This window comes from Lissotriton helveticus, chromosome 2_1 (assembly GCF_964261635.1).
Source record: "Lissotriton helveticus chromosome 2_1, aLisHel1.1, whole genome shotgun sequence".
Lineage (NCBI taxonomy): Eukaryota > Metazoa > Chordata > Amphibia > Caudata > Salamandridae > Lissotriton > Lissotriton helveticus.
In genome coordinates this window covers 1,314,178,859-1,314,200,561 of record NC_136059.1, presented here as the reverse complement: position 1 = coordinate 1,314,200,561, position 21,703 = coordinate 1,314,178,859, and the positions used below count along the sequence as shown (strand labels likewise).

At 47.0% G+C, this 21,703-nt stretch overlaps 1 protein-coding gene across 5 annotated transcripts in view; it reads left to right on the top strand.

Moving 5' to 3' along the window:
• Positions 1 to 3,142: 3,142 nt before the first annotated feature.
• The window catches only part of LOC144818631 (poly [ADP-ribose] polymerase tankyrase-1), a 682,266-nt gene continuing 663,705 nt past the window's right edge, over positions 3,143 to 21,703 (top strand). For all 5 annotated transcript variants that reach the window (XM_078676238.1, XM_078676237.1, XM_078676236.1 and 2 more), the window contains exon 1: positions 3,143 to 3,699. In XM_078676238.1, coding sequence (XP_078532364.1) covers positions 3,240 to 3,699 — 460 coding nt within the window. In that variant the 5' untranslated portion in view covers positions 3,143 to 3,239. The remainder of the gene's footprint in view (positions 3,700 to 21,703) is intronic.

Below are 21,703 nucleotides of genomic sequence, written 5' to 3'. Positions count from 1 at the left end.
ACGGATCACAAGCCACTCATCAAAGTGTTGACATCATCGGGCCATGACACCGCCACCCCGAGAATAGCGAAAATGACCTTGAAGTTGCTAGACTATACATATGATGTAGAATATCTTCCAGGAACGCAGAACAAGGTAGCTGATTACCTCAGCCGGGCAGCCGCAATGGAGGAGGCGCCGGGTGAGACCCCGGACACAGAGGAGATGGTTGCCAGCATGGAGGATCACGAAATGTCAATCAGTGCACAGGAATGGCAGGCGGCTTACGAGCTCGATGAGGAAAAGATGGAAGTAAGGAAACACCTTACCGTGGGGTGGCCGGACAAGAAGAAGCTCAAGGAGGGTGTGCGACAATTCTATGAAATAAGAGAAGAATTGTCCCTGAGTGACTCGGGGATATTCTTGTACAGAGGAGAGAAAGTGGTGCCCCCAGTGACACTGATACCTAGGCTGCTGAAATTGCTCCATGAGGGGCATTTGGGCATTGTAAAAACCAAGGCGCTGGTCAAGCAGATGTATTGGTGGCCAGGAATGGATACCCACATTGAGAGGCAAGTGAGGGAGTGCGAACAGTGCCAAGGAGCAGATAAGGTGCTTCGCCCACTCAGACCAGCTCTGGGGAAGTTCGACACCCCGCAAGGCCCCTGGGAAGAGGTGGCCATTGACATTCTGGGGCCTGTGCTGGACAGCAGAGGTGTGAATAAGTACATCTGTGTGATAATTGACAAGTATTCCAAATGGCCGGATGTGGACATACAAGAGTCGATGGACACGGAGACGATCCTTAAGTTCCTAACCTCGGTGTTCCTCAGAGAGGGAATACCCAAATCCATTCTCAGTGACAATGGACCGCAATTTGTTTCGGACAAGTGGAGGAGATACATGAAGAGGAATGGGATCGAGGTGAAACACACGGCTGTGTACCATCCAGCTTGCAACGGCCAGGTCGAAAGGTTTAACAGGGTGCTCATGGGCTCCATTCAGGCAGCCATATCGCAAGGAAAAGACTGGGAGGTGGAAGTGATGAACATGCTGTGGGCCTACCGGATAACGCCCTCGGTGGTGGGGTATAGTCCGTTCCAAGTGCTTAGGGGACGTTATCCCTTCACCCGGGACAATGTGGCATGGAGGGAGAAGACCATCACCAGCAAGTGGTCCCCAGCGGTGGTGCAACACAATCTGGAGAAGGCCCAGAAGATCTATGCAGCCCACTATGACAAGCGACGCAGCACGAAGGACACGGCGTTGGAAGAAGGGGAGTGGGTTAGGATCAAACTCCCCACTCTGCAAAAGAAAGGCGAAAGTAAATTTAGCCAGCCGCTACAAGTCAAGGAGGTGCGTGGTAGGGCGGCTCTCCTCAGTGACGGAAAGGTCTGGTCGCAAGACCGCATGGCCAGAGTCAACAAAATATTAGTCTGGCCCAAGGCTGAGGAGGGAGAGAGTGGCATGAATCACCAGGAGGCCAGAGCCCTCTCGGAGCACGGCACAGACAACCACGAAGAAGGTGCAGGTGATGACAGTGAAGCGGAAGTCCGGGGAGCCAGGATCTCCGACGGCGGTGATGTACAGGCGAATACAGAACAGAGAGCAGATGCGAGAGAAGCTGGGGTGTCCCGAGGAGAGACAGAAGAGGGAGAGAACATGCCGGTAAGACACACCCGCAGCGGAAGGGCAGTTATCGTGCCCTCTCGTTATAGAGACTTTGAGATGGAAGGACACTAGCTTGTTGCTGCCCCCCTGGGTGCCCCACCAAGACACTTTCACAGTTGGAGGACACTCAACCTTTTGGGGGGGAACGTCTTAACCTTGTTTTCATTAAAGGGGGGAGATATGTGGTATGCGCTCTAGTCTATGCGCGTATACGCGATGACGCGGCACGCACTAGACTAGAGCGGATAGGCGGCGCATGCGCAGTAGAGGGGGAAGCAAAGGCGCGAATGCTAGGAACGGCAGTTGGCGACCGGAGCTTGGCAGAGTTAGACGCTCGGCGCCCTTAGCTCGCAATATATTGAATGTGATTTAAATAAACCTGAGTTATACAGCTAACCTGCCTCTGTGTGTCCTGTGGGATAATTACCAACATTACACTTACTTAATGCAGGTATGATGTTACTTGTATCAAATATCTGGATACAATGACAGAAACAGCAAAATACAAGTCGGGCAGCACACTATACTAAGCACAGATTTTTTGCGCAAGTGATTTAAAGCCACGCCCCTAATTACTCTGACCACGCCCCTTTGAGAGACCCCCCAGTTTTTTCATCCCACTTAAAGCCCTGGCTATAACGAGGACCACGGAACAAACTTGCCATCGAAATAATTGTATTTTGGATAGTAATGCTCTAATCCTCCTATTAAAATAGTGTACCTAAGTAATTCGAAAGTATGTTCAGGCACCAGTTCAGAACAGATGCCTTATTTGTGAAGTCTTTTTAATGCTAGACTTTCAAATTGAATGTCTGCAGAATACGAGTAAAAAAGGACATTCAAAACATAGCCTTCTTGACTGCTAGTCAATATATACGAAAACAATTATATTAGTACTTTCACCGACTATACTACATCATTGTACCTCTAATTATACTCTGTTTTCTCTTATAACTGTACACTTGTCACTTTTCCTCTTGTGCACTTTTAACTACCTCATGTATTTTTGGTTGCTCACAATTTTTACTACCTCAAGTATTTTGTTTGCTCACAATTGTCACTATTACCTTTACTACCTCATGTATTTTTGGTTGCTCACAATTTTTACTACCTCATGTATTTTGTTTGCTCACAATTGTCACTATTACCTTATGTAAGTAACGTATGTTTTTGCAATCTGTCATTTTGTAATGTTTCTCATTATGTTTCATTTCTGTTCCTAATGTGAAGCGCTCTGACGCCTTCGGGTAAAGTCCGCGCTATTTAAAAATGCATAAATAAATAAATAAATTGTGCAGTCAGTCAAAACAAACTAAAAATTGACCCCACTCTTCGAAGCCCGTCACATTCGCTGGAGGAAGGAGTGGGTTGCGGTGGGGATGGGGAGGAGTTTGAGGCTTGTTGTTCGTCCTTCTTTTCTGTCGGCGCATCGTTGTGTACATAACATATAGACAGAGAGAAAGTACTAGACTGCGCACAGCGCCGATTGGACAGCGGATGTGATGCTGTACGTTCACCCGTGTTCCGTGCTCAGGCAGGAAGCGGTCACGGCTGCGTTGCCGCAGTGACAAGTGCTGGGCAGTGGGAAGATGGCGGCGTCTCGTCGCGCTCAGCATCAGCACCACCCGCCGCCCCCAGTGGTACCCCCAGCTGCCCCTGCTGTGCCGCCCTCCCCGCCGCGGAGCCCCAGCCTCTCCCCGCGCCGCGGCTTGGACGCGGAGCCCGAGGGAGAGGCCAGCGGAGCAGCCCCTAGCGCCGTCTTGGTTGGTGCTCCCTGCGTCCCTAGCCTCCCCGATCCCACTCCTCTGGGGGTCGCCGCAGGCTCTTGCTCGTCTTCCAGCAGCAGCGGCAGTACCAGCGGCCCCTCCTCCGGCTCCAGTCCTTCGGATAGCCCCGCCGAGGCCGCTGGTGTGTCCGGGGCCTTCCGAGAGCTCTTCGAAGCTTGCAGGAATGGGGATGTGTCCCGAGTTAAGCGACTGGTGGACACAAGCAACGTAAATGCCAAGGATATGGCAGGCAGGAAAAGCACCCCTCTGCACTTCGCAGCCGGTAAGAGAAAGGGAGATTGTAGCAAGCAATAATCACTTCTACTACTAGAGAGATGCATGACAGGACGGCTCGGCCATTGTGTCTCTTGTCTTATATTTATCATAAATAACTCCACTTGCGTATTTATTTATGTTATCTGCCGGTGTCTCTAGCCTATAGATCACGAAACATATTCGTCTGTCCAGATGTTGAGATGTTATAATAGACATACTCTGTGTCAACAATGAGGCGGTGTTATTCGTAGCTGGCACTTCTTTGTATTGCATCACATGTATATAGCGTTTGCTACCCCTGTATGGGATGCTGAAAGGCTTGCGTACATGGACAGCATGCTCCGCCCTATCGGGTGTGTTGTTGGAACTAGGTTATCTTTGTTTTGATTCTGTGTGGGAAATGGTTCCATGCCTTGCGTGATGACCACCGGGGTGCTTTGATCGTGTTATGGGGCGCAGTGTTTAGTAGTGTGAGAGAGATGCGCTGTTCATGATTTTCCAGTAGCTGGCAACTTTGAGCTGCTCTGCAGGTCCCTTTATGGTCTTTCTTCGGATTATAACCCACTTAGCTGGTTAGTGCACTTTGTTGTTCATTTCTGGATATTTTGTTAAAAGTTTATAGTCCTGAGCCGGCCAAGGTTGGAGGATCAAATGGTGGCGAAATCTGATTGTAAGTGTGCGTATGAAACCTGTTGGGACCTGCAGGGGTAGATTAAATTAAAGTCCTCCGTTGGTCAGCAGCATGTTGCATTTTTTTTTTTTGGTTCTTCCATGTTGAGATTGGTTGTCACTCCTTTACATATGTTAAACAAGCATTTGCAATGCAATAGGTCTCGCATTTGAGAGAGTTTAGGCTATTGGCATTGTAAATGACTGGCTTTTATTTATCTGTTTTGAAAATTAACACATAAATAAAAGACTTTGTCATTTTAAATGCCAATAGCTCAAACTCTCGTTAATGCAAGACCGAATGCATTTTGTTGTAAAGTTTACTACGCATTTCAAAGACGCGGCCGCTATTGTCCCAGGCTGCTTGGAAAGATAAAGTACGCATGACAAGCTGAATGTTGCAGGAAAGCACGTTGTATCTGCAGTAGAACAAAACTAGTTAAAGAAAATAGTGCTTGCAGACTAAATAAAGCATCCAGTGTAACAACAGAAGTAAAAGAGCCCGTCCTCATAGGAGGTTATAAATAGACAAGACGGTACTAAGGAGGGACTACCAAGCCTAATAATGAATCAGAAGCCAGCATTTATGAAGGACAATGACAAATATGGGTGGACAGTGGGCGGGCTTCAAGTCTATACTTGAAAACAGCATGCCATGCAGAGCAGCACATGCGGTGCCCAGGCTTGACTTAAAAAGACATAAAATACACTTAACATTTTTTATCACAGTTAAAAAGATGTACGGTTTGAGAACAAAACCTGAAAACTACTGAAATCATAGTTTTTTTTAAAAACATTTTTTTTTTAACTTTCAGCCATCAAGCATGCTGGTCAACATGACTAACAAGCACTGACAAAGCCAATAGTGACCTATGGGATTTGCCGTTACTTGTTTTGTTATGGGGTATGGGGCGGCCCAACCTAGATTGTGCAAGCAACAAGAGGAATATTGGGAGGGGTCAACAGAACTGGAGACGGCAGGGGATCGAAAAACAATGGTTAAAGGAGGGTCAAGGGGACTATGTTTATAGACCATCCAAACTCAATACCCCTAATCAAACTACAACGAACACAAAGAGTTGGAGGGTCTGTTGACCAACAGAGCTGAGTCTATAAGGTCTTGTATAGGAGACCACACCTTTGCATTGCACTAACCCAGACCTAGTGGTCACATGACACAAGCCTATGATCGATATCCTATCAGCCCACCCATTTGGCGGAGCCTCGTCATGTAGGACGTCTAACCAGGGTGGTGAGTCAAAGCCCAGGTGAATTGGCCAGACAACACACACTACTGGTTCATATTGTCAAAGTGTCCATGCCACAGAATGGTGCTGAAAAAGTGCAGTGCAAAATAAGGAGTGAAATAAGTGATGTTAAAATGACGGTCGAGGCAAAAGAAACATTTTTATTGATATTCACCAGGACGCCAGGTTAAAAAGAAGTGTAGAACAGTGTGAAAAAATCACTGTGATGCTTTGCTGTGTAATGGATTAGGCCAACATGTTTCTGCCTAAGGTGAAACTACACCGGCATTCTTCAGGGCCAGATACAAAAGATGTTGCTACTGCAAAGGTACACTCAAATGTTAATGTGTAAATTGAAATAAAGAAAAGAAAAGGACAGACCAAATCATTTGTTTAACGAACTGTCCAAACTGGTGAAGTGGTCATGTAGACCATCCTACCGTATCCATCCGAACCAGTAGTTGGATAGAGGATGTGATCCCAGCAGTATGTGGGAGTCAAGCCTCACCTCACCTGGCAACGGCTCGGAGAATGAGGCCCCGCTCTCTCCGTCGGTACCTCTCGGCAGACACCAGAGCCGAAGGGAAGGCTACTGGTTCGGATGGATACGGTAGGATGGTCTACATGACCACTTCACCAGTTTGGACAGTTCGTTAAACAAATGATTTGGTCTGTCCTTTTCTTTTCTTTATTTCAATTTACACATTAACATTTGAGTGTACCTTTGCAGTAGCAACATCTTTTGTATCTGGCCCTGAAGAATGCCGGTGTAGTTTCACCTTAGGCAGAAACATGTTGGCCTAATCCATTACACAGCAAAGCATCACAGTGATTTTTTCACACTGTTCTACACTTCTTTTTAACCTGGCGTCCTGGTGAATATCAATAAAAATGTTTCTTTTGCCTCGACCATCATTTTAACATCACTTATTTCACTCCTTATTTTGCACTGCACTTTTTCAGCACCATTCTGTGGCATGGACACTTTGACAATATGAACCAGTAGTGTGTGTTGTCTGGCCAATTCACCTGGGCTTTGACTCACCACCCTGGTTAGACGTCCTACATGACGAGGCTCCGCCAAATGGGTGGGCTGATAGGATATCGATCATAGGCTTGTGTCATGTGACCACTAGGTCTGGGTTAGTGCAATGCAAAGGTGTGGTCTCCTATACAAGACCTTATAGACTCAGCTCTGTTGGTCAACAGACCCTCCAACTCTTTGTGTTCGTTGACGGCAGGGGATCAGCAGGGCCAGGAAGTGGGGATTCGTTAGCAAGACCACAGAGTGCAGGGGCAGTGTTGGAGTGCTGAAGAAAACTGGAGAGCAGGTAGGGGGGTCTGCAAGACCACGGAGAGCGAGGGAGGGAACACCATGGCTACAGAGGGCCTTGACCCTCAAGACCACAGAGAGCGTGGGGAGAGCAGATGGGTCAGCAAGACTGCAGAGAGCTGGGGTAGAATGGGAGGTGTCCGCAAGACCATGGAAAGTGGGGGGATGACAGGAGGGATCAGCAAGGTCATGATTGAGGAGAGGGTAGAAGGGGACCGCGAAAGCATGGAGAGTGGGATCAAGGGTGGAAGACAGGAGTGCGATGACTGAGAGCTGGAGAGGGAAGCAAGCAACTCTATCGTGGGAGGGGGCGGGCCAACCAATGACATGAAGCTTGGTAGATGATTGCAAACACATGCACACTTATGGAATGCAACACCTATATTAAAAAGAAGTACCTCCAAAAGCGCGAGTGGAAGGACATTCGGCAATGAAGGTACCCACAGGGAAAGCAGAAACGCAGGAAGAGAAAATGAAACTGAAGCGTTGATTATGAGAAGAAAAGAAATGAGTGACTTTTAAGCTAACTAGTGGTAAGTAATTGGTGGGGTCTAAGCCATTTAAAATATATATATATTAGCAAAAAAATTCTCAATTGCAGTAAACCAGACCTAAAAACCACTGAAATTCACCATTTATGGTAAACTGTGCAAACCTTAACTCACACAACAACCATGCAACCCATAACTCGTACTTCAGAGGTTATGCTCAAGAATTCACAATAGTTATACCATTGAGTTACATCATTGTTAGACCTGGCATCATTGGCGTGAGTCTCCCTTCCATTTTGACGAATTGCCTCCTCTGTTTTGATATGTTTTTGCTGGATTTATGCTTTGGGCACTGTGCCACTACTAATCAGTGCCACAGTGCAAGTGCTCCCTATGTTAAATTAATGTATTAATTTGTTATTCCATGATTGGGTTATTTGATTTATCTGTCGGCCACTAGTATAGTGCACCATGGGTGCACAGGGCTTGTAAATCAAGTGCTGCTGGTGGGCTTGCAGCACTGGTTGTGCCACCCACAGAAGCAGCTTGTAAAATGTCTCAGGCTTGCCATCGCAAGGCCTGTGTGCAGTCTATCACTGCCATGTCGTCCGGGCCAAGTGCACCCACTTGCCAGTCCCTCAAGCTTCCCATTGCTTCATATTAGACACCCCTATGGTAGGCCCAAGGGCAGGGTGCATTGTAAGTATAAGGTAGGACATGCTCTGATGTGTGTAGCATGTCCTAATAGTGAATTACAGCCATTTTCGGTTTTCACTATTGAAGGCTACCTGTTCTCCATAGGCCAGAATGGGCAGTTAGATTTTATTTTTTTTAAACGTTATTTTTTCAGTTTATGCAACAGATACAAATAACCCCCCACCCCCTTTATTGACATTGTTACAACACTTGTACACAGATCGACTTTCTCATTATGGCATTTGGGGATATAGGCTTCACCTGGATAGGCACGGACACATGAGAAATAACAGGTTAGCAGGCAAATAACATCGTGCGGAAGCAGTCAGGCCTCGCACCCCTCCCTGTAATAAATAAACTCTAGGAACCCCCCCCCTCCATCAGATCCTGACCCCCTTGGCGAGAACAATTCATCACTTGCCTCATCAGACTCGCTCTGGGAAGACTGCCCTTTCTCTGCCAGTCCTGAGGTACACATGCTCCGCCAGGCAAGTAAGTCCTCCTGCAGTTTCTCATCCCTAGAAGTGAGCTGCATATGAGTTTCCTCGGCCAGGGACCACTCTCTCACATCTCTAAGCCAGGTGGGCACCTCCGGGGCCTCTGTCCCGTCCAAGTAATCGCCACCCTACGCCTGGCAAGCACCAACATCAGTTGCAACAGTTTATAGGAGAGTTTCCGTTTCTTGGGCTTGGGGACTAACGCCAGTAAACCAGGGCTCGAAAAATTCACTCGACCGCTCGCATTTGCGAGTCAGATTCATTAAGGACGAGCTATTTTTAGGTCCTACTCGCCCTTTCTGGCGAGTAGGAATACAAACTGACACTTGACCTCTGCCTCTAAAAGCAGAGGAAATGTGACAAGATAGCAAGATTTAAAGGCATCTTTATTGCTCACAAAGTAAATGAGCAATAAAAATTCTTTTAAATCTTGTTAACTTGTCACATTTGCTCAGTTTTCAGAGTTTGAGGTCAAGTGCATTTTTCTTAGGTCGGGGAGATTTTGTAGTTTACTAGACCTGCAGGTCTAGTGCATTTTTAATGATTTGTCGAGCCCAGTAAACAATGCAAGGTATACATTTCGATCTGAAGGCCTGTAGTGGTGACTGTGATCTACCACGCCCGCCCAGATCAAAGGGCAGTCCCAGGCTAGATGCAGGAAGCCCCCCCCCCTGTACCACATCTGGGGCAGCTGTCCCCCCTGTCTCCAGACAAGCGCCTCAACAAGATCGGGGTTGGGTAGGTACGGTGCAGGAAATTAAAGTGTGGCAGTTAGATTATTACATTCCTATAATCCTAACTGGCTCAGGGAACATGGTAGAAATTCGAATTTGGTATGCCTGAACTCAGAATAATAAAATACATCTTTTAGTAAAGTTGGTTTTAATATTCTGTGTTTTGAAAATACCACTTTTAGAAAGTAGGTATTTTCTTGCCTAACTATCCAGGCCTGCCTCTGCTGGGTTGTGTATTCCTTGTCTGGGTTTGTGAGTGACAGGGCTGGGCGATTCCAGGAGACAGGCTGGGACAGCCCGGTGGTGAATAGAGAGATGATAGGGATGAGTTGCACCTGCGACCTGAATAGGGTTGGGCCTTCCCTCTACAATGCTGGCTCCACCTCCTGTGGAGCGGCTGATGTCTCTGCCCTGCACAGTGAAAGGAAGAAGAGAGTCATGTAAACAAAGTGCTCAGGAACTGGTTTGGACTAGGCAGAGTCCTCTCTGCCTTCAGAAAACAAAGGATTTTGGGGTATAAATATTGGGACCCAGATCCCAAGAAATTAGATCACTTCTGGACAAGAAACCTTTCTGCCAAGGAGAAGAACCAAGGAAGATGCAGGAGTTTGGACTGCCCCTCTGCCAGTGTGCTGTTTGCTGGGTTGGCCTGCAGTGGTTGCTTCATTGCCAAGGAAAAGGAGAAGGAACTTTGTAAGGACTTTAATCTACAGAATATTCTCCAAAGGCTTGAACTGTCAGGGCGTCATAGCCGCATCAAGGGTGCCATTTTCTTGCGGCGCAACCGGATCATCATCGCATCGCATCGCGGCGTCATCTTGTGTACCGCAACGGGCCCGCAGGCCGAGAATCTACGCATCACCTCCGCACCGGTAAGGATCACGATGCCTCCCCTACTCTACGCAAGCATTGAGGCACGACGCATCATCTCCACCGGATCACGGAACCGACGCATCTCCCCTTTTGCAAGCCTTTTGTTTACTTTGCGTTACGCATCCAGGTACTTTGTTGAGAACTTTGTTGCATTTACCATCAACTTGAACTAAGCAACATTAATCATATTTTAAGCAATCCTAAGTGTAGTATTGTGGATTTTTTTCAGTTTGTGGTCTTGTTTTTAAGTCTATATAAAGAATACTTAGTTTTATAAAACCTGTGTGTCCATCTGTAGTGTTATCACTGTATTACTGTGTATATTCACAAATGCTTAACACACTGCCTCTGAGATAAGCCTGTCTGCTCGTGCCAAGCTACCAAGGGGGTGAGCAGGGGTTATTAAGGAGTGTAATCCCCTTATCCTGACTTAGAAGTAAGGGTCCCTATTTGGACAAAGGTGAATACCATTGCCAACTAGAGACCCCCAGATCTAACAATTACCTAGAAAGTCGACATTAAATAACGCATACTCAAACCAACATTCGCATTGTTAATGTGATGTGTAATTTTGTCTGTAAGATCACTTGTCATTGTAATTGCACCTGTCTAATCAAGGATGAGATTTCAGTGGATTTGATTTTTAAAGATTGTTTTGTAAGCTTAACATCCCTTCAGCTGTGGTTTTAATCAGTCACAGACAATCATGAGAAATGTAAATAACCGACTGTAACAATAGGTAATCAGATGGGCTTTTAATTAGGGAGAATTGTTCATCATAAGACATGAGTGGGGTGTTACATGGGTTAATTTAATAAGCTTTCATTTGTAAAATATGTAGGGATGGGTCACTAGGGACGAGACAAGTAGGACTTTATTGGCTGGGCAATGTCAGAAGATTTGTTGTACATTTTAAGAGGACATATGAGAGCGTTTAATTTTATGAGGAATGCTAGACATGATGGTTTTCTCTGTATAATGTATTAGCTAATGTGTGACATGTTTTGATAGTAGTTACTGTCGGGACTGTTTTGTAATATTTTTTTTTGTTTCCCCCTTGCTGACCTCCTTTTTGTAAAAATTCATGATTCTGAAGCACTTGCATGCTTGCCAGGTTTCCTGATTAATAACTCTGAGGAATATCAACATTTTCAAAGATTCTTATGTTAAAACTAAGAATTTATTTCCACCCGAATCCAGTACTCTACCACAAACTGCCAAAATATATAGTTTGGACTCCTCCATTTAAGTTTAGGGGATCGATAAGCCTCAAAAGTTAAACATAACCTGTGCCACCCCCTAAATTTCCAGGTTCTTGTGTAGAGTTGCAGTCAATTTACTCAAACTATGGGGAGTATTTTCTTTTATTTCCAAAAATTAGAGCTTGGGTCTTCAAGACGTGGTGTCAATAAGTTGAAGTTGCAAGCAGAGATAATCCGTCCGACCTTTGCTGCAGGCCATTCTTAGACCTTATCAGAACCACCTAACTATCACCATAAAATAATACATCGGTATGTGGCACTCCAGATTTTGGAAAGTGGGGATCTTCTGCCATTTATAAAGTCTGTGGGGAGGAGATTGAGGTACCAGGTAAAAAGCATGGGTGCGAAATGCTAATAGGAATTTGTGATTTTGCTAATAGCTAAAAAGACTTGAAATACACTTAAGATGATCACAATTAAAAAGAAAATACGGTTTGACTGTACTTGCATCCAAGTTGAAGTCTCTTTATAAGATACTAGAGACATGTTGATATTCCGAAAAGGGTCAGTTTACTCAACAATAATCTTCGGTCGATGATTACATCATATCTCTTGCCAAAGTCAATAAAGCAATCGTAGGGACATTACATAGAAGGATAAAAACATGGTGCAAAGTGCCTTTTATGGGACAGAAATCAACCTGCTTCTGGGCTATTAACTTATTCAGTGAGACCCATTCGTCAAGGTGATGGATCATCAAACAGCCAAAAAGCTCAGACACTTGGGTGCAGATAATTTTGCTAAATTAAGCCAGCAGATTTGCTCATGTACACTTCTTTCCAAACTCTTACACTGTGAACAAGTAATCTAAAAGTAAATGCGTTGCATAAGAATGTGAAAAAACCTTGTGTGATTGTCCGAATAATAATTATCATTTAAAAAGACACATTATACTGGATACACCATGTAAAATTTACCAATAGCTAGTACAGTAAAATTATGTTCGAGATAAATCAATGCCAGCGTAAGATATAACTGTACCCTTCATACTGATTACCCACATTCACACTGAAGTTTGAGACTGGTGGAAAAGCATGCTACTTAAACTTGAAGATAAACTAGTGTGCAGCAGGCTAATAACTATACTAAGTTTGGGTGTCTAAAGAGCAGTAGCGTCCTCCGGTCCTTAACACAAGCAAGACAAATGGCCCCCTAATAAGTAGTGAAAGAGGGCCATTATTGGGATCATTGGACCCCCAATTCCTTGGTCCTGGGTTTGGCTGCACCAGCTTGTCCAAAGGTAATGTGATAGCTGTGGCACTGCTAAGGGCATTAGGCTAAGCGAATGCTTGCTGGCAAAGCCCCCGCTAAACTGACTGCTGCAAACAAGGTGTTTATTTTAAAAATACATCTCTTTGAAGAAGCAAATTCATTCTCTCAAGTTCTGTAGGTAACATCGCATAATGGCTAGAATTTTGTTTTTAGGTCCTGCTTACTAGACCGCACATGTGCTGTATGTTGTGAGAGATATTATTAGTTCATAATGGGCTTAGAACCCACCCACTGCTTACCATTATTTGCCTTCATTGTCACTCACATTTGCTTGCTTCTTATTCGTTAACCTGTGGGCTTTCCTTCCTCTTCTTGTTTGCCTCTCCAGTGTAGTATGGACACATTACTTTGTCCTTACACTGCTGGTTTTGTCAGGCACAACATATATCTTTTTTGGTTTAGGCACGCTACAGAAGTGCATGTTTTCCAGCTGTTCCCTAGTGTGCTGCTACCCGCTCTGCTCTCTACTACTGATGTGGTTCTCTCCCAGCTCACATTACTTTCTTTTCAGTGTGTTCTCCCTCTTCCAGAACAATGTTCCCTCTCACTCTTGTTGCTTTCTTGCTGTTTCTCCTCCACCTTCCCAGTTGCTTTCCCTTTTGCCCTTCTGCTCCCCTTTACCCCAGTGTTGCTCTAGCCCCACCATATTGCTTCAGCCCTCGTGTTGATTCAGTGCCCCCTGAACAAATTGCTCCTCCTGCATCTCCTTTGTCCCCCATTGCTTCCCACCTGTCTCACCGCTCTATGTTGTGAGAGTGTTAGCTTAGAGCCAGCTTGTTGCTTGCCATTGGTTGGTTTAATTGTCACTCACATTTACTTGCTTGGTAATTAGTTAGCGTGTGGGCTTTCTTTTTCTCTCTTGCCTATGTGGTTCTCCCCCACCCCCTACGTTAAGCTCCTGCCTTCTCTGTGAACTCCTCTTCTGTATTGCTTTCCAACCTGTGTACTTCTCCCGGCTCCACATTCCTCTCTCTCGCCCAACTCATTTTTTCCCCGCCCTCCTCTCCGTGTTGCTAACCCTTGCACCAGTTTATTCCTTGCACACCCTTTGTGTTGCTTCTACGCCCTTCTGCCTATGTTGCTTCTCTTCCCCTGACCTGCTTTCCAAAACAAGCATCGGAAATGCAACAGGTCTCGCCTTTGGTTAAGTTATAGCCATTTGATTTGCTAATGGTATTGTATAGCAAAGCAAATGGCTTTAACCTAATAAAAGGCGAGACCTATTGCATTTTCAATGCTTGTTTAAAATTACTGCTTGCAACCCTGCCTGATGTACTGAGTGTTTGTACTACGAAATTTAAAGTTGTATTCTTGTGGAGAAATGTTGACACTCATTACGAGCATTGCAGTAGAATCGAGGAGAGCAAAAACTAGCTTTTGACAGGTATTGCAGTCCCTCCGAGAAAAGCTGGCTCTCTCCCATAAAAATAATTTTAGTTTTACTGGGGATTACTGAAACGGTCCCACTAAAAGTATTAGTCTAGCAGCAAATAGCCAGTGCGTTCCTATTAACAGTAATACAGGTCTGGTTAACGTTCACAGTATTCCATTGAAGGATGCACAGCAATGGAGAGAAATATTGCTACTTGCCCGATTAATATAGCTGTACTGGTACTACACGGTTAAAAGTATTGGCTGTGCCATTAGCATTACTATTCTTGCTTGGGTGTACTGCGGTTGTTTCAGTTCTAGCACTGCCTTACCGTGAAGAATAGGTACTCCGCCATTAAAAGTATTGTAGCCTCATCAACACGATATGGCAGTCTCACTATTTGTATTGGACTGCAGTTCAATTGCATCAGCGCTTCCAGTTAAACTTCCTGCTGAGAACTCGTGGCACCACCCGAACAAAACAGACACAGTCCTATTTTAGGAGCGTCTGTATTGCGTCAATGACGATGCTGCAGTCTATTTGAGAAGTGCCAGGAATTCTTCCATAAAAACCCAACAATCCGAATGACGGGTGCATACACAGTGTGTGAGACAGATCAGCAGGGTTACAGTTTTCGCTGTGTTTGCAGGCATTCACATGTCCTGGAAAAGGCAATAAACTGTATGGCATGCTGGAGGATGCTAGGCAAGCAGCCGGTAATCTCGTGCTGTCGCTCCAGGCAGTCAGCGTCCAGTGCCAGGCTGCAAGGGCTTCCACATCACAATGCTCAGACGCTGGGATTCGAGCGAGCACTAAAGTGACATGTTTCTGATAGGTGCGCAATAGCATTGAGCTGTGGAGCGCGAAAACGAGACAGGGCGTCCGCTCCAGCATCCGTGTGACCGACAAGGTTAAAGCAGGACACGGGCTGCAAGAGCTGCGCATAGCGCCGCATACCATACAAAGAGCCGTTGCAGGGCATCCAATGCGTGCAGGATGGCAGCCTAGAAGTGCTACAATTAATCAAGAGGGAGGGATCACTTGTCCTGCGTGAACCAGGGTATGCAGGAGATCGAACAACGGTGTCTCCAAAATTAAACCCTCATGCACGTGTAGGGTAGCGTGGTAAGCGGTATATCTCGATTCTCCGCTCTTCTGACACGTGTGTGCATAATCATCGGGTTTTTCGGTATGCAGCCTCCACCAGGAGGATCTTACCCTCGGTAAAAACAGTAGTGACCCAGTGATGTGGAGGGAGTGTAGGACAATAAAAATCCCCCGGAGACCCAGTAAACGGACTTTTATTAAATCTGGGTTCGGGTGGATCCCATTAGGGGAATGCTCCAATCATGTGCGCTCTGTTGAAAAAGTTAAGTTTTCAGGACGCATAGTGCGTCCTGAAAACTTAACTTTTTCAACAGAGCGCACATGATTGGAGCATTCCCCTAATGGGATCCACCCGAACCCAGATTTAATAAAAGTCCGTTTACTGGGTCTCCGGGGGATTTTTATTGTCCTACACTCCCTCCACATCACTGGGTCACTACTGTTTTTACCGAGGGTAAGATCCTCCTGGTGGAGGCTGCATACCGAAAAACCCGATGATTATGCACACACGTGTCAGAAGAGCGGAGAATCGAGATATACCGCTTACCACGCTACCCTACACGTGCATGAGGGTTTAATTTTGGAGACACCGTTGTTCGATCTCCTGCATACCCTGGTTCACGCAGGACAAGTGATCCCTCCCTCTTGATTAATGGTAATTACCCAAGGAAACTGAGGGATCAGTACTTTCCTTCTCCCCCCCCCTCCAATTGATTAGCATAGCCTAGAAGTGCTCCCAGGGTCCCGATCACAACTCCCAGAGGCTGCCGTGGTCTGGAGTGCCACACACATACCACACGAGGGGTGACGGCACAGCGAAGGGCGGGTCCGCATGCTTCACTGAGCACTAAGAGGGAGCATCCATGTGAAAGGCATGGGATGTGGGTAGAGGGCATGCCGCGGGAGCTGGAGGGATGCCCAGTTGAGGTTGCTGGCAACTGCATTTTCAAGGGGTGTGGAAGGTGCTCCTCAGGTAGTTGAATGCAAGTTATGCTCTACTAGGCTCTAACATTAATTCTCCCCTCACTCACCTCTCAGCGTGTCTCTTCTCCCCAGTGATCTATTGCTGAAAGGGGCGCCTCGCAGCCCAAGAAGATGGATGGAGGTGGTGGCGCTACATCGAGCTCCCATGGGCCCGGGGAGCCACCTCTGCTGCCCCCTGCGGGTCTCCCCGGTGATGCCTGTTGTTGCGGTGCTGGACACGGTGCAAGCGGCGGGAGCAGCAGATGCACACACTCGCTCACATACAACCAGGGCACGGCGCGCACAAAGCACGTCAGTCGCCTGGCATCCGCCGCATGCTGGCGCGGCCTAGTGACGTGTGCGGGAATAACTGAGAGCAACCAGGGAGCCAGGTACGGGTCTGTGGGGTACTGTGGCTGGCACCGTTCGGGTTGGAGCGAGCCGCCGAAGCTGGGCTTCCACCCATGATTATTCAAGCTTCTTCCATCGTTCATACCTACGCGGTTTAGGAAGGAAGCCCCTCGTTATATCTATCCAAACATGCTAACATGTCTTAACGTTTGTGATCGTCTTGTTTGTAAAGATCTCTTGCTGAAATGCAGTGGTTCAGTGGCCGAATACGGGTGTCGCCCTCTTTCTGCTCCTGTAGTTCCCTCTTAATTTGCTTAAGTGTTTGCACATGTGTGAAGTAAGCACCAAGAAGATCTAACAGCCCCTCTATCGAACACAGTACAAAAAATACAGTAGAAAGAATGCAAAGCGCATTCCAAGTTAACATAATAAGGAATGTGGCACTGTTTGTGTTTAGGAGATTGGTTTCTTTTAACGCCATTTGCTTTCGGTGGGAATGTTCGCACAGAGCTGAGTTCGCAGTTTGGGTCTGACTCTGTCTAATATTTGGCTTTCGTAGATGTTTTATTTTGTGCCAACACATCGCATGCAACCTCGCAAAGACTACTACTTTTACGCGTAAAAAAGAATGCAGAATAATAAAATTTGGTTATGTGCAAAGTGTAACAAGCACTCGCCAGGCAGCCGCGGCACCCGTGCTTTACTTGTAACCTTAAAAGTAAAGCGCGGGTGCCGCAATTATACCAAAAGTAAAGAAATAGATGTTTGTTTCTATTTCTTTACTTTTGGTATAATCACGGCACCCGCGCTTTACTTTTAAGGTTACAAGTAAAGCGCGGGTGCCTTGATTATAGGAAAAGTAAAGAAAAACAAGCGCCCACCACGACGCAGAGTTCCCTCTTTTTGCCGTCCGACTTGGACGGCCTCGCCGGACTTCCTGCTGGCGAAAAAGGTTTATTATCTTCTTTATGGGGCCATCTGTTTGGACCCATAAAGAAGATAACAAACCTTTTATGCCAGCAGTAAGTCGGGGAAGAGTGTATGTCACAGGATGCTCTTTTCCGATGGCTGGCCACCGTTTACCCTAAACGGTGACGCCAGCCAATGGAAAAGAGGGGCGGGGCTTAAAGCCAGCAAAGTGAAGTCACCTAAAATCTCGCCAGCGAGACTGCGCATGCGCAGCCTACGCAGACCGAGACCTAAAAACAGCTTCTCATCACCCCCCCTGTTGTATGCAAATCTGAGTTTGAGCTGAAAATAAGTAAAGGGAAAAAAGGGGCTGTGTCACTTTGTAGATGTGTGCTGAGCGCACATGCAAAATGACAAAGTAGGCTTTCTTTTCTTATTTAGCCATGGACAACCACTGCATTTTTAATAAAAAAAAAATATATATTCTGGATCGTAATGACTTTAGAGCGGGAATGTGAGAAACTCATGGCTTTTCCAACAGGTCATATGGTGAAATGCTAGCCGAAGTGCGAACACTGACATTCTGCCATTTGTCCTCACTTTTTTGCGATCATTTACAGTCTGCTTGGATTCATTTTAAGGACCAACTCAATGTCCACTATCCCTTGTTAGGTCTCGTGACCTACAATGCGCGCAAGCGCATTGAGGGATCGAGAATTCAAGTGCTCGAAATCCTCATGAAACCACTAGCTTTTTCCTGCGGTTTTCATGAAGTTCACGTGGCCACAGGCACGCGCTTTTGGGCCATAAACTTGCATTTCTCCTCCCCAGCCAGCTTCCCCCAGGCCGTAGCAGCACTCCTCCCACACCTTTGAAGTGAAGCTTAGCTTCACTTCAAAGGCCCCTGCTGCTTCACACCGTGTCGCATTTCTCCGCCCCCCTCCCCTTCTCTGCCTTCCCTCCGTCTTGTTTACCTACCCACCAACCCACTCTCTGAACAGACACTTCAGTCTAACTTGTCTCTGCCTCTCTCTAACTCGGCCCCCTCCTCTGCCCGCCGTGTCGCATTTCTCCTCCCCCCTCCCCTTCTCTGCCTTCCCTCCGTCTTGTTTATTTTAAACATTTCTGCCTTTGCCCGTTGCAGTTTGTTCTCATTTGCACGACTCCAGTATTTGCCTTCCTCTCGTCGCAATTTGTTTTGAACAGTAATTGCCGATGAAGTGCCTCAAATCGAGTTTGCTTTTCTCTTGTTTGTTTTTTTTAATCACGTCTATCCGCATCTCAGCTTGCTGCCATGACTTTGCAATCTCAATTATTTAGAAAACTTGCTGCCTGCTCCGAATTAACGCTGACTCCGGGTCAATCCGGCACCACCTGCACCCATCACCCTCGGCCCTCCCCGCGTCCTCCATTGCAATACACCCCTTCACCCCTCTCAGACAGCGCCTGACCCCCCTCGCATGTTTCCAGAACGACCAGCGAGAAATGGTAACCAACCCAACCGGCCTCAGAACGATGAAAGGCATGAAGACTATCCAACTCATGCATACGTCCCTTCCTGCAAGCCCCCCAGTACTCCCCCCCCCCCTGTTGCTCCCGTGCAGCGCTGCTTCCCAACCACGTCCAGGTCCTCCCCTCGCCCGCAAGGGTCCCCTATGGCTACGGCCTGCCCCCTGCCCCCTCCCCCCTCCCCCCCCCCCCCCCCTCTGCCCTGCAACCGGACCCAATTATTTACAACAAGGGGTGGTGAGGGACAGAGTCTCTGAATTAAGCAGAATACTCTCACCCAGTCAAGAGATCAGGGCTAGATCCAACACCGTTTTTTAGCTCATTGCACCATCCCAGTTTCAGAACCTGGCTGTATGCAAATTAGTCTGTTCCTGTCCCAGTGCATGATGGGAACAGGGCAAACCAAACTACAAAAGCCAATTCTTACACTGGGAAGGAAACAAGCTTCCGGGGACCGGTTTCTGGCATTACAGCCGTCTTCGGCCCGGCTTGCTTGAATCCTGATGGTGCAATGAGCAAGGGACTCATGTCTGAGTATACCCTTCCACGCTTAGGGTGGACAAAATTATTTACAACAAGGGGTGGTGAGGGACAGAGTCTCTGAATTAAGCAGAATACTCTCACCCAGTCAAGAGATCAGGGCTAGATCCAACACCGTTTTTTAGCTCATTGCACCATCCCAGTTTCAGAACCTGGCTGTATGCAAATTAGTCTGTTCCTGTCCCAGTGCATGATGGGAACAGGGCAAACCAAACTACAAAAGCCAATTTTTACACTGGGAAGGAAACAAGCTTCCGGGGACCGGTTTCTGGCATTACAGCCGTCTTCGGCCCGGCTTGCTTGAATCCTGATGGTGCAATGAGCAAGGGACTCATGTCTGAGTATACCCTTCCACGCTTAGGGTGGACAAAATTATTTACAACAAGGGGTGGTGAGGGACAGAGTCTCTGAATTAAGCAGAATACTCTCACCCAGTCAAGAGATCAGGGCTAGATCCAACACCGTTTTTTAGCTCATTGCACCATCCCAGTTTCAGAACCTGGCTGTATGCAAATTAGTCTGTTCCTGTCCCAGTGCATGATGGGAACAGGGCAAACCAAACTACAAAAGCCAATTCTTACACTGGGAAGGAAACAAGCAACCGGACCCTTCACTACCTCCACCCCAGCTGTCCAACTTACAGCCCCCGCTTCCCCCGGGCGGTCTTCCGCCTCCGCCCCACGGGCTAATCAGTCACCTCTATCCGGACAACGAACCTCCATCGGCCAAAGCAGCAGATAAGCGGCTCTCCCAGTGCTCCCCCTAACTTGCACGTGTCTAAAATGCCATCTCGTTGGCAGACTTTAAATAGTCTGTTTTAAGATACTGGTTAATCATGTAGGCAGTAAACTGACATTTAAGTTCCTGTTTATTCACAAACGTGACGGCCAATTACTCCCAAAGCTTGCTTTATATTATACCACACTGTGATTCTGGGTATGTTGATCAGTTTCCTCATTGATTATTTATTAAGATTGGGTTTCCACCTGAATGGGCTACCTCCTTGTCTCCAATATTAACTACTGTGTGGCAAACGTTCCCTTCTGTGTCTTCTACTGCACTAACCCTGTGTGTCTTCTGCTGCCCTTGCCCTTCGTGTCTTCTGCTACCCTTTCCCCGTGTGTCTACTGCTTCCCTGTGTGTCTTCTGCTGCCCTTGCCCTGTGTGCTTTCTGCTGCCCTTGCCCTGTGTGTCTTCTGCTGCCCTTGCCCTGTGTGTCTTCTGCTGCCCTTACCCTCTTTGTCTTCTGCTGCCCTTACCCTCTTTGTCTTCGGCTGCCCTTGCCCACTGTATCTTGTGCTGCTCCCACCCTGTGTGTGTCTTGTGCTGCTCCCACCCTGTGTGTGTCTTGTGCTGCTCCCACCCTGTGTGTGTCTTGTGCTGCTCCCACCCTGTGTGTGTCTTGTGCTGCTCCCACCCTGTGTGTGTCTTGTGCTGCTCCCGCCCTGTGTGTGTCTTGTGCTGCTCTCGCCCTGTGTGTGTCTTGTGCTGCTCTCGCCCTGTGTGTGTCTTGTGCTGCTCTCGCCCTGTGTGTGTCTTGTGCTGCTCTCGCCCTGTGTGTGTCTTGTGCTGCTCTCGCCCTGTGTGTCTTGTGCTGTCCTCACCCCATGTGTGTCTTGTTCTGTCCTCACCCCATGTGTGTCTTGTTCTGTCCTCACCCCATGCGGTGTCCTATGCTGCTCTCACCCTGTGTCCTGTGCTGCTCTCACCCTGCATGTGTGTCTTGTGTTGCTCTTGCGGCCCCCTCCACCCCTGTGTTCTCACCCCTCTCCTTGCCATGTATTTTCATCACCCCTTTCTGTCCCGTGCTTAGGAGCCGCAATCTCTGGGCATAGGAGATATGGCAATACCGCATAATTATTGTATTTGTTATCTTGAAGTAGTTTGTGTCTTGTGGGCGCTTTTCGACAGGAGCTTGTCGAACGTAGCCCTCCGTTTCCTACTGCCACATACGTAACTTTGAACTGAAGAGGTCTTAAACGAAGCGCTGTTCACTGCAAACACTTCAGGAATATTCTTCAGCGCTATACATGCAGATACGTGAACTGGCGTTGCCAATAGGTCTCGCAGTAGGAAAGTTGGAGCTATTGGTTTTGTAAATGACAAAGCCCTTTATGTTTTGAAAATGAAAACAAAAAAAAAGGCATTGTTATTTGCAATTGTAATAGCTCCAACTTTCCTACTGC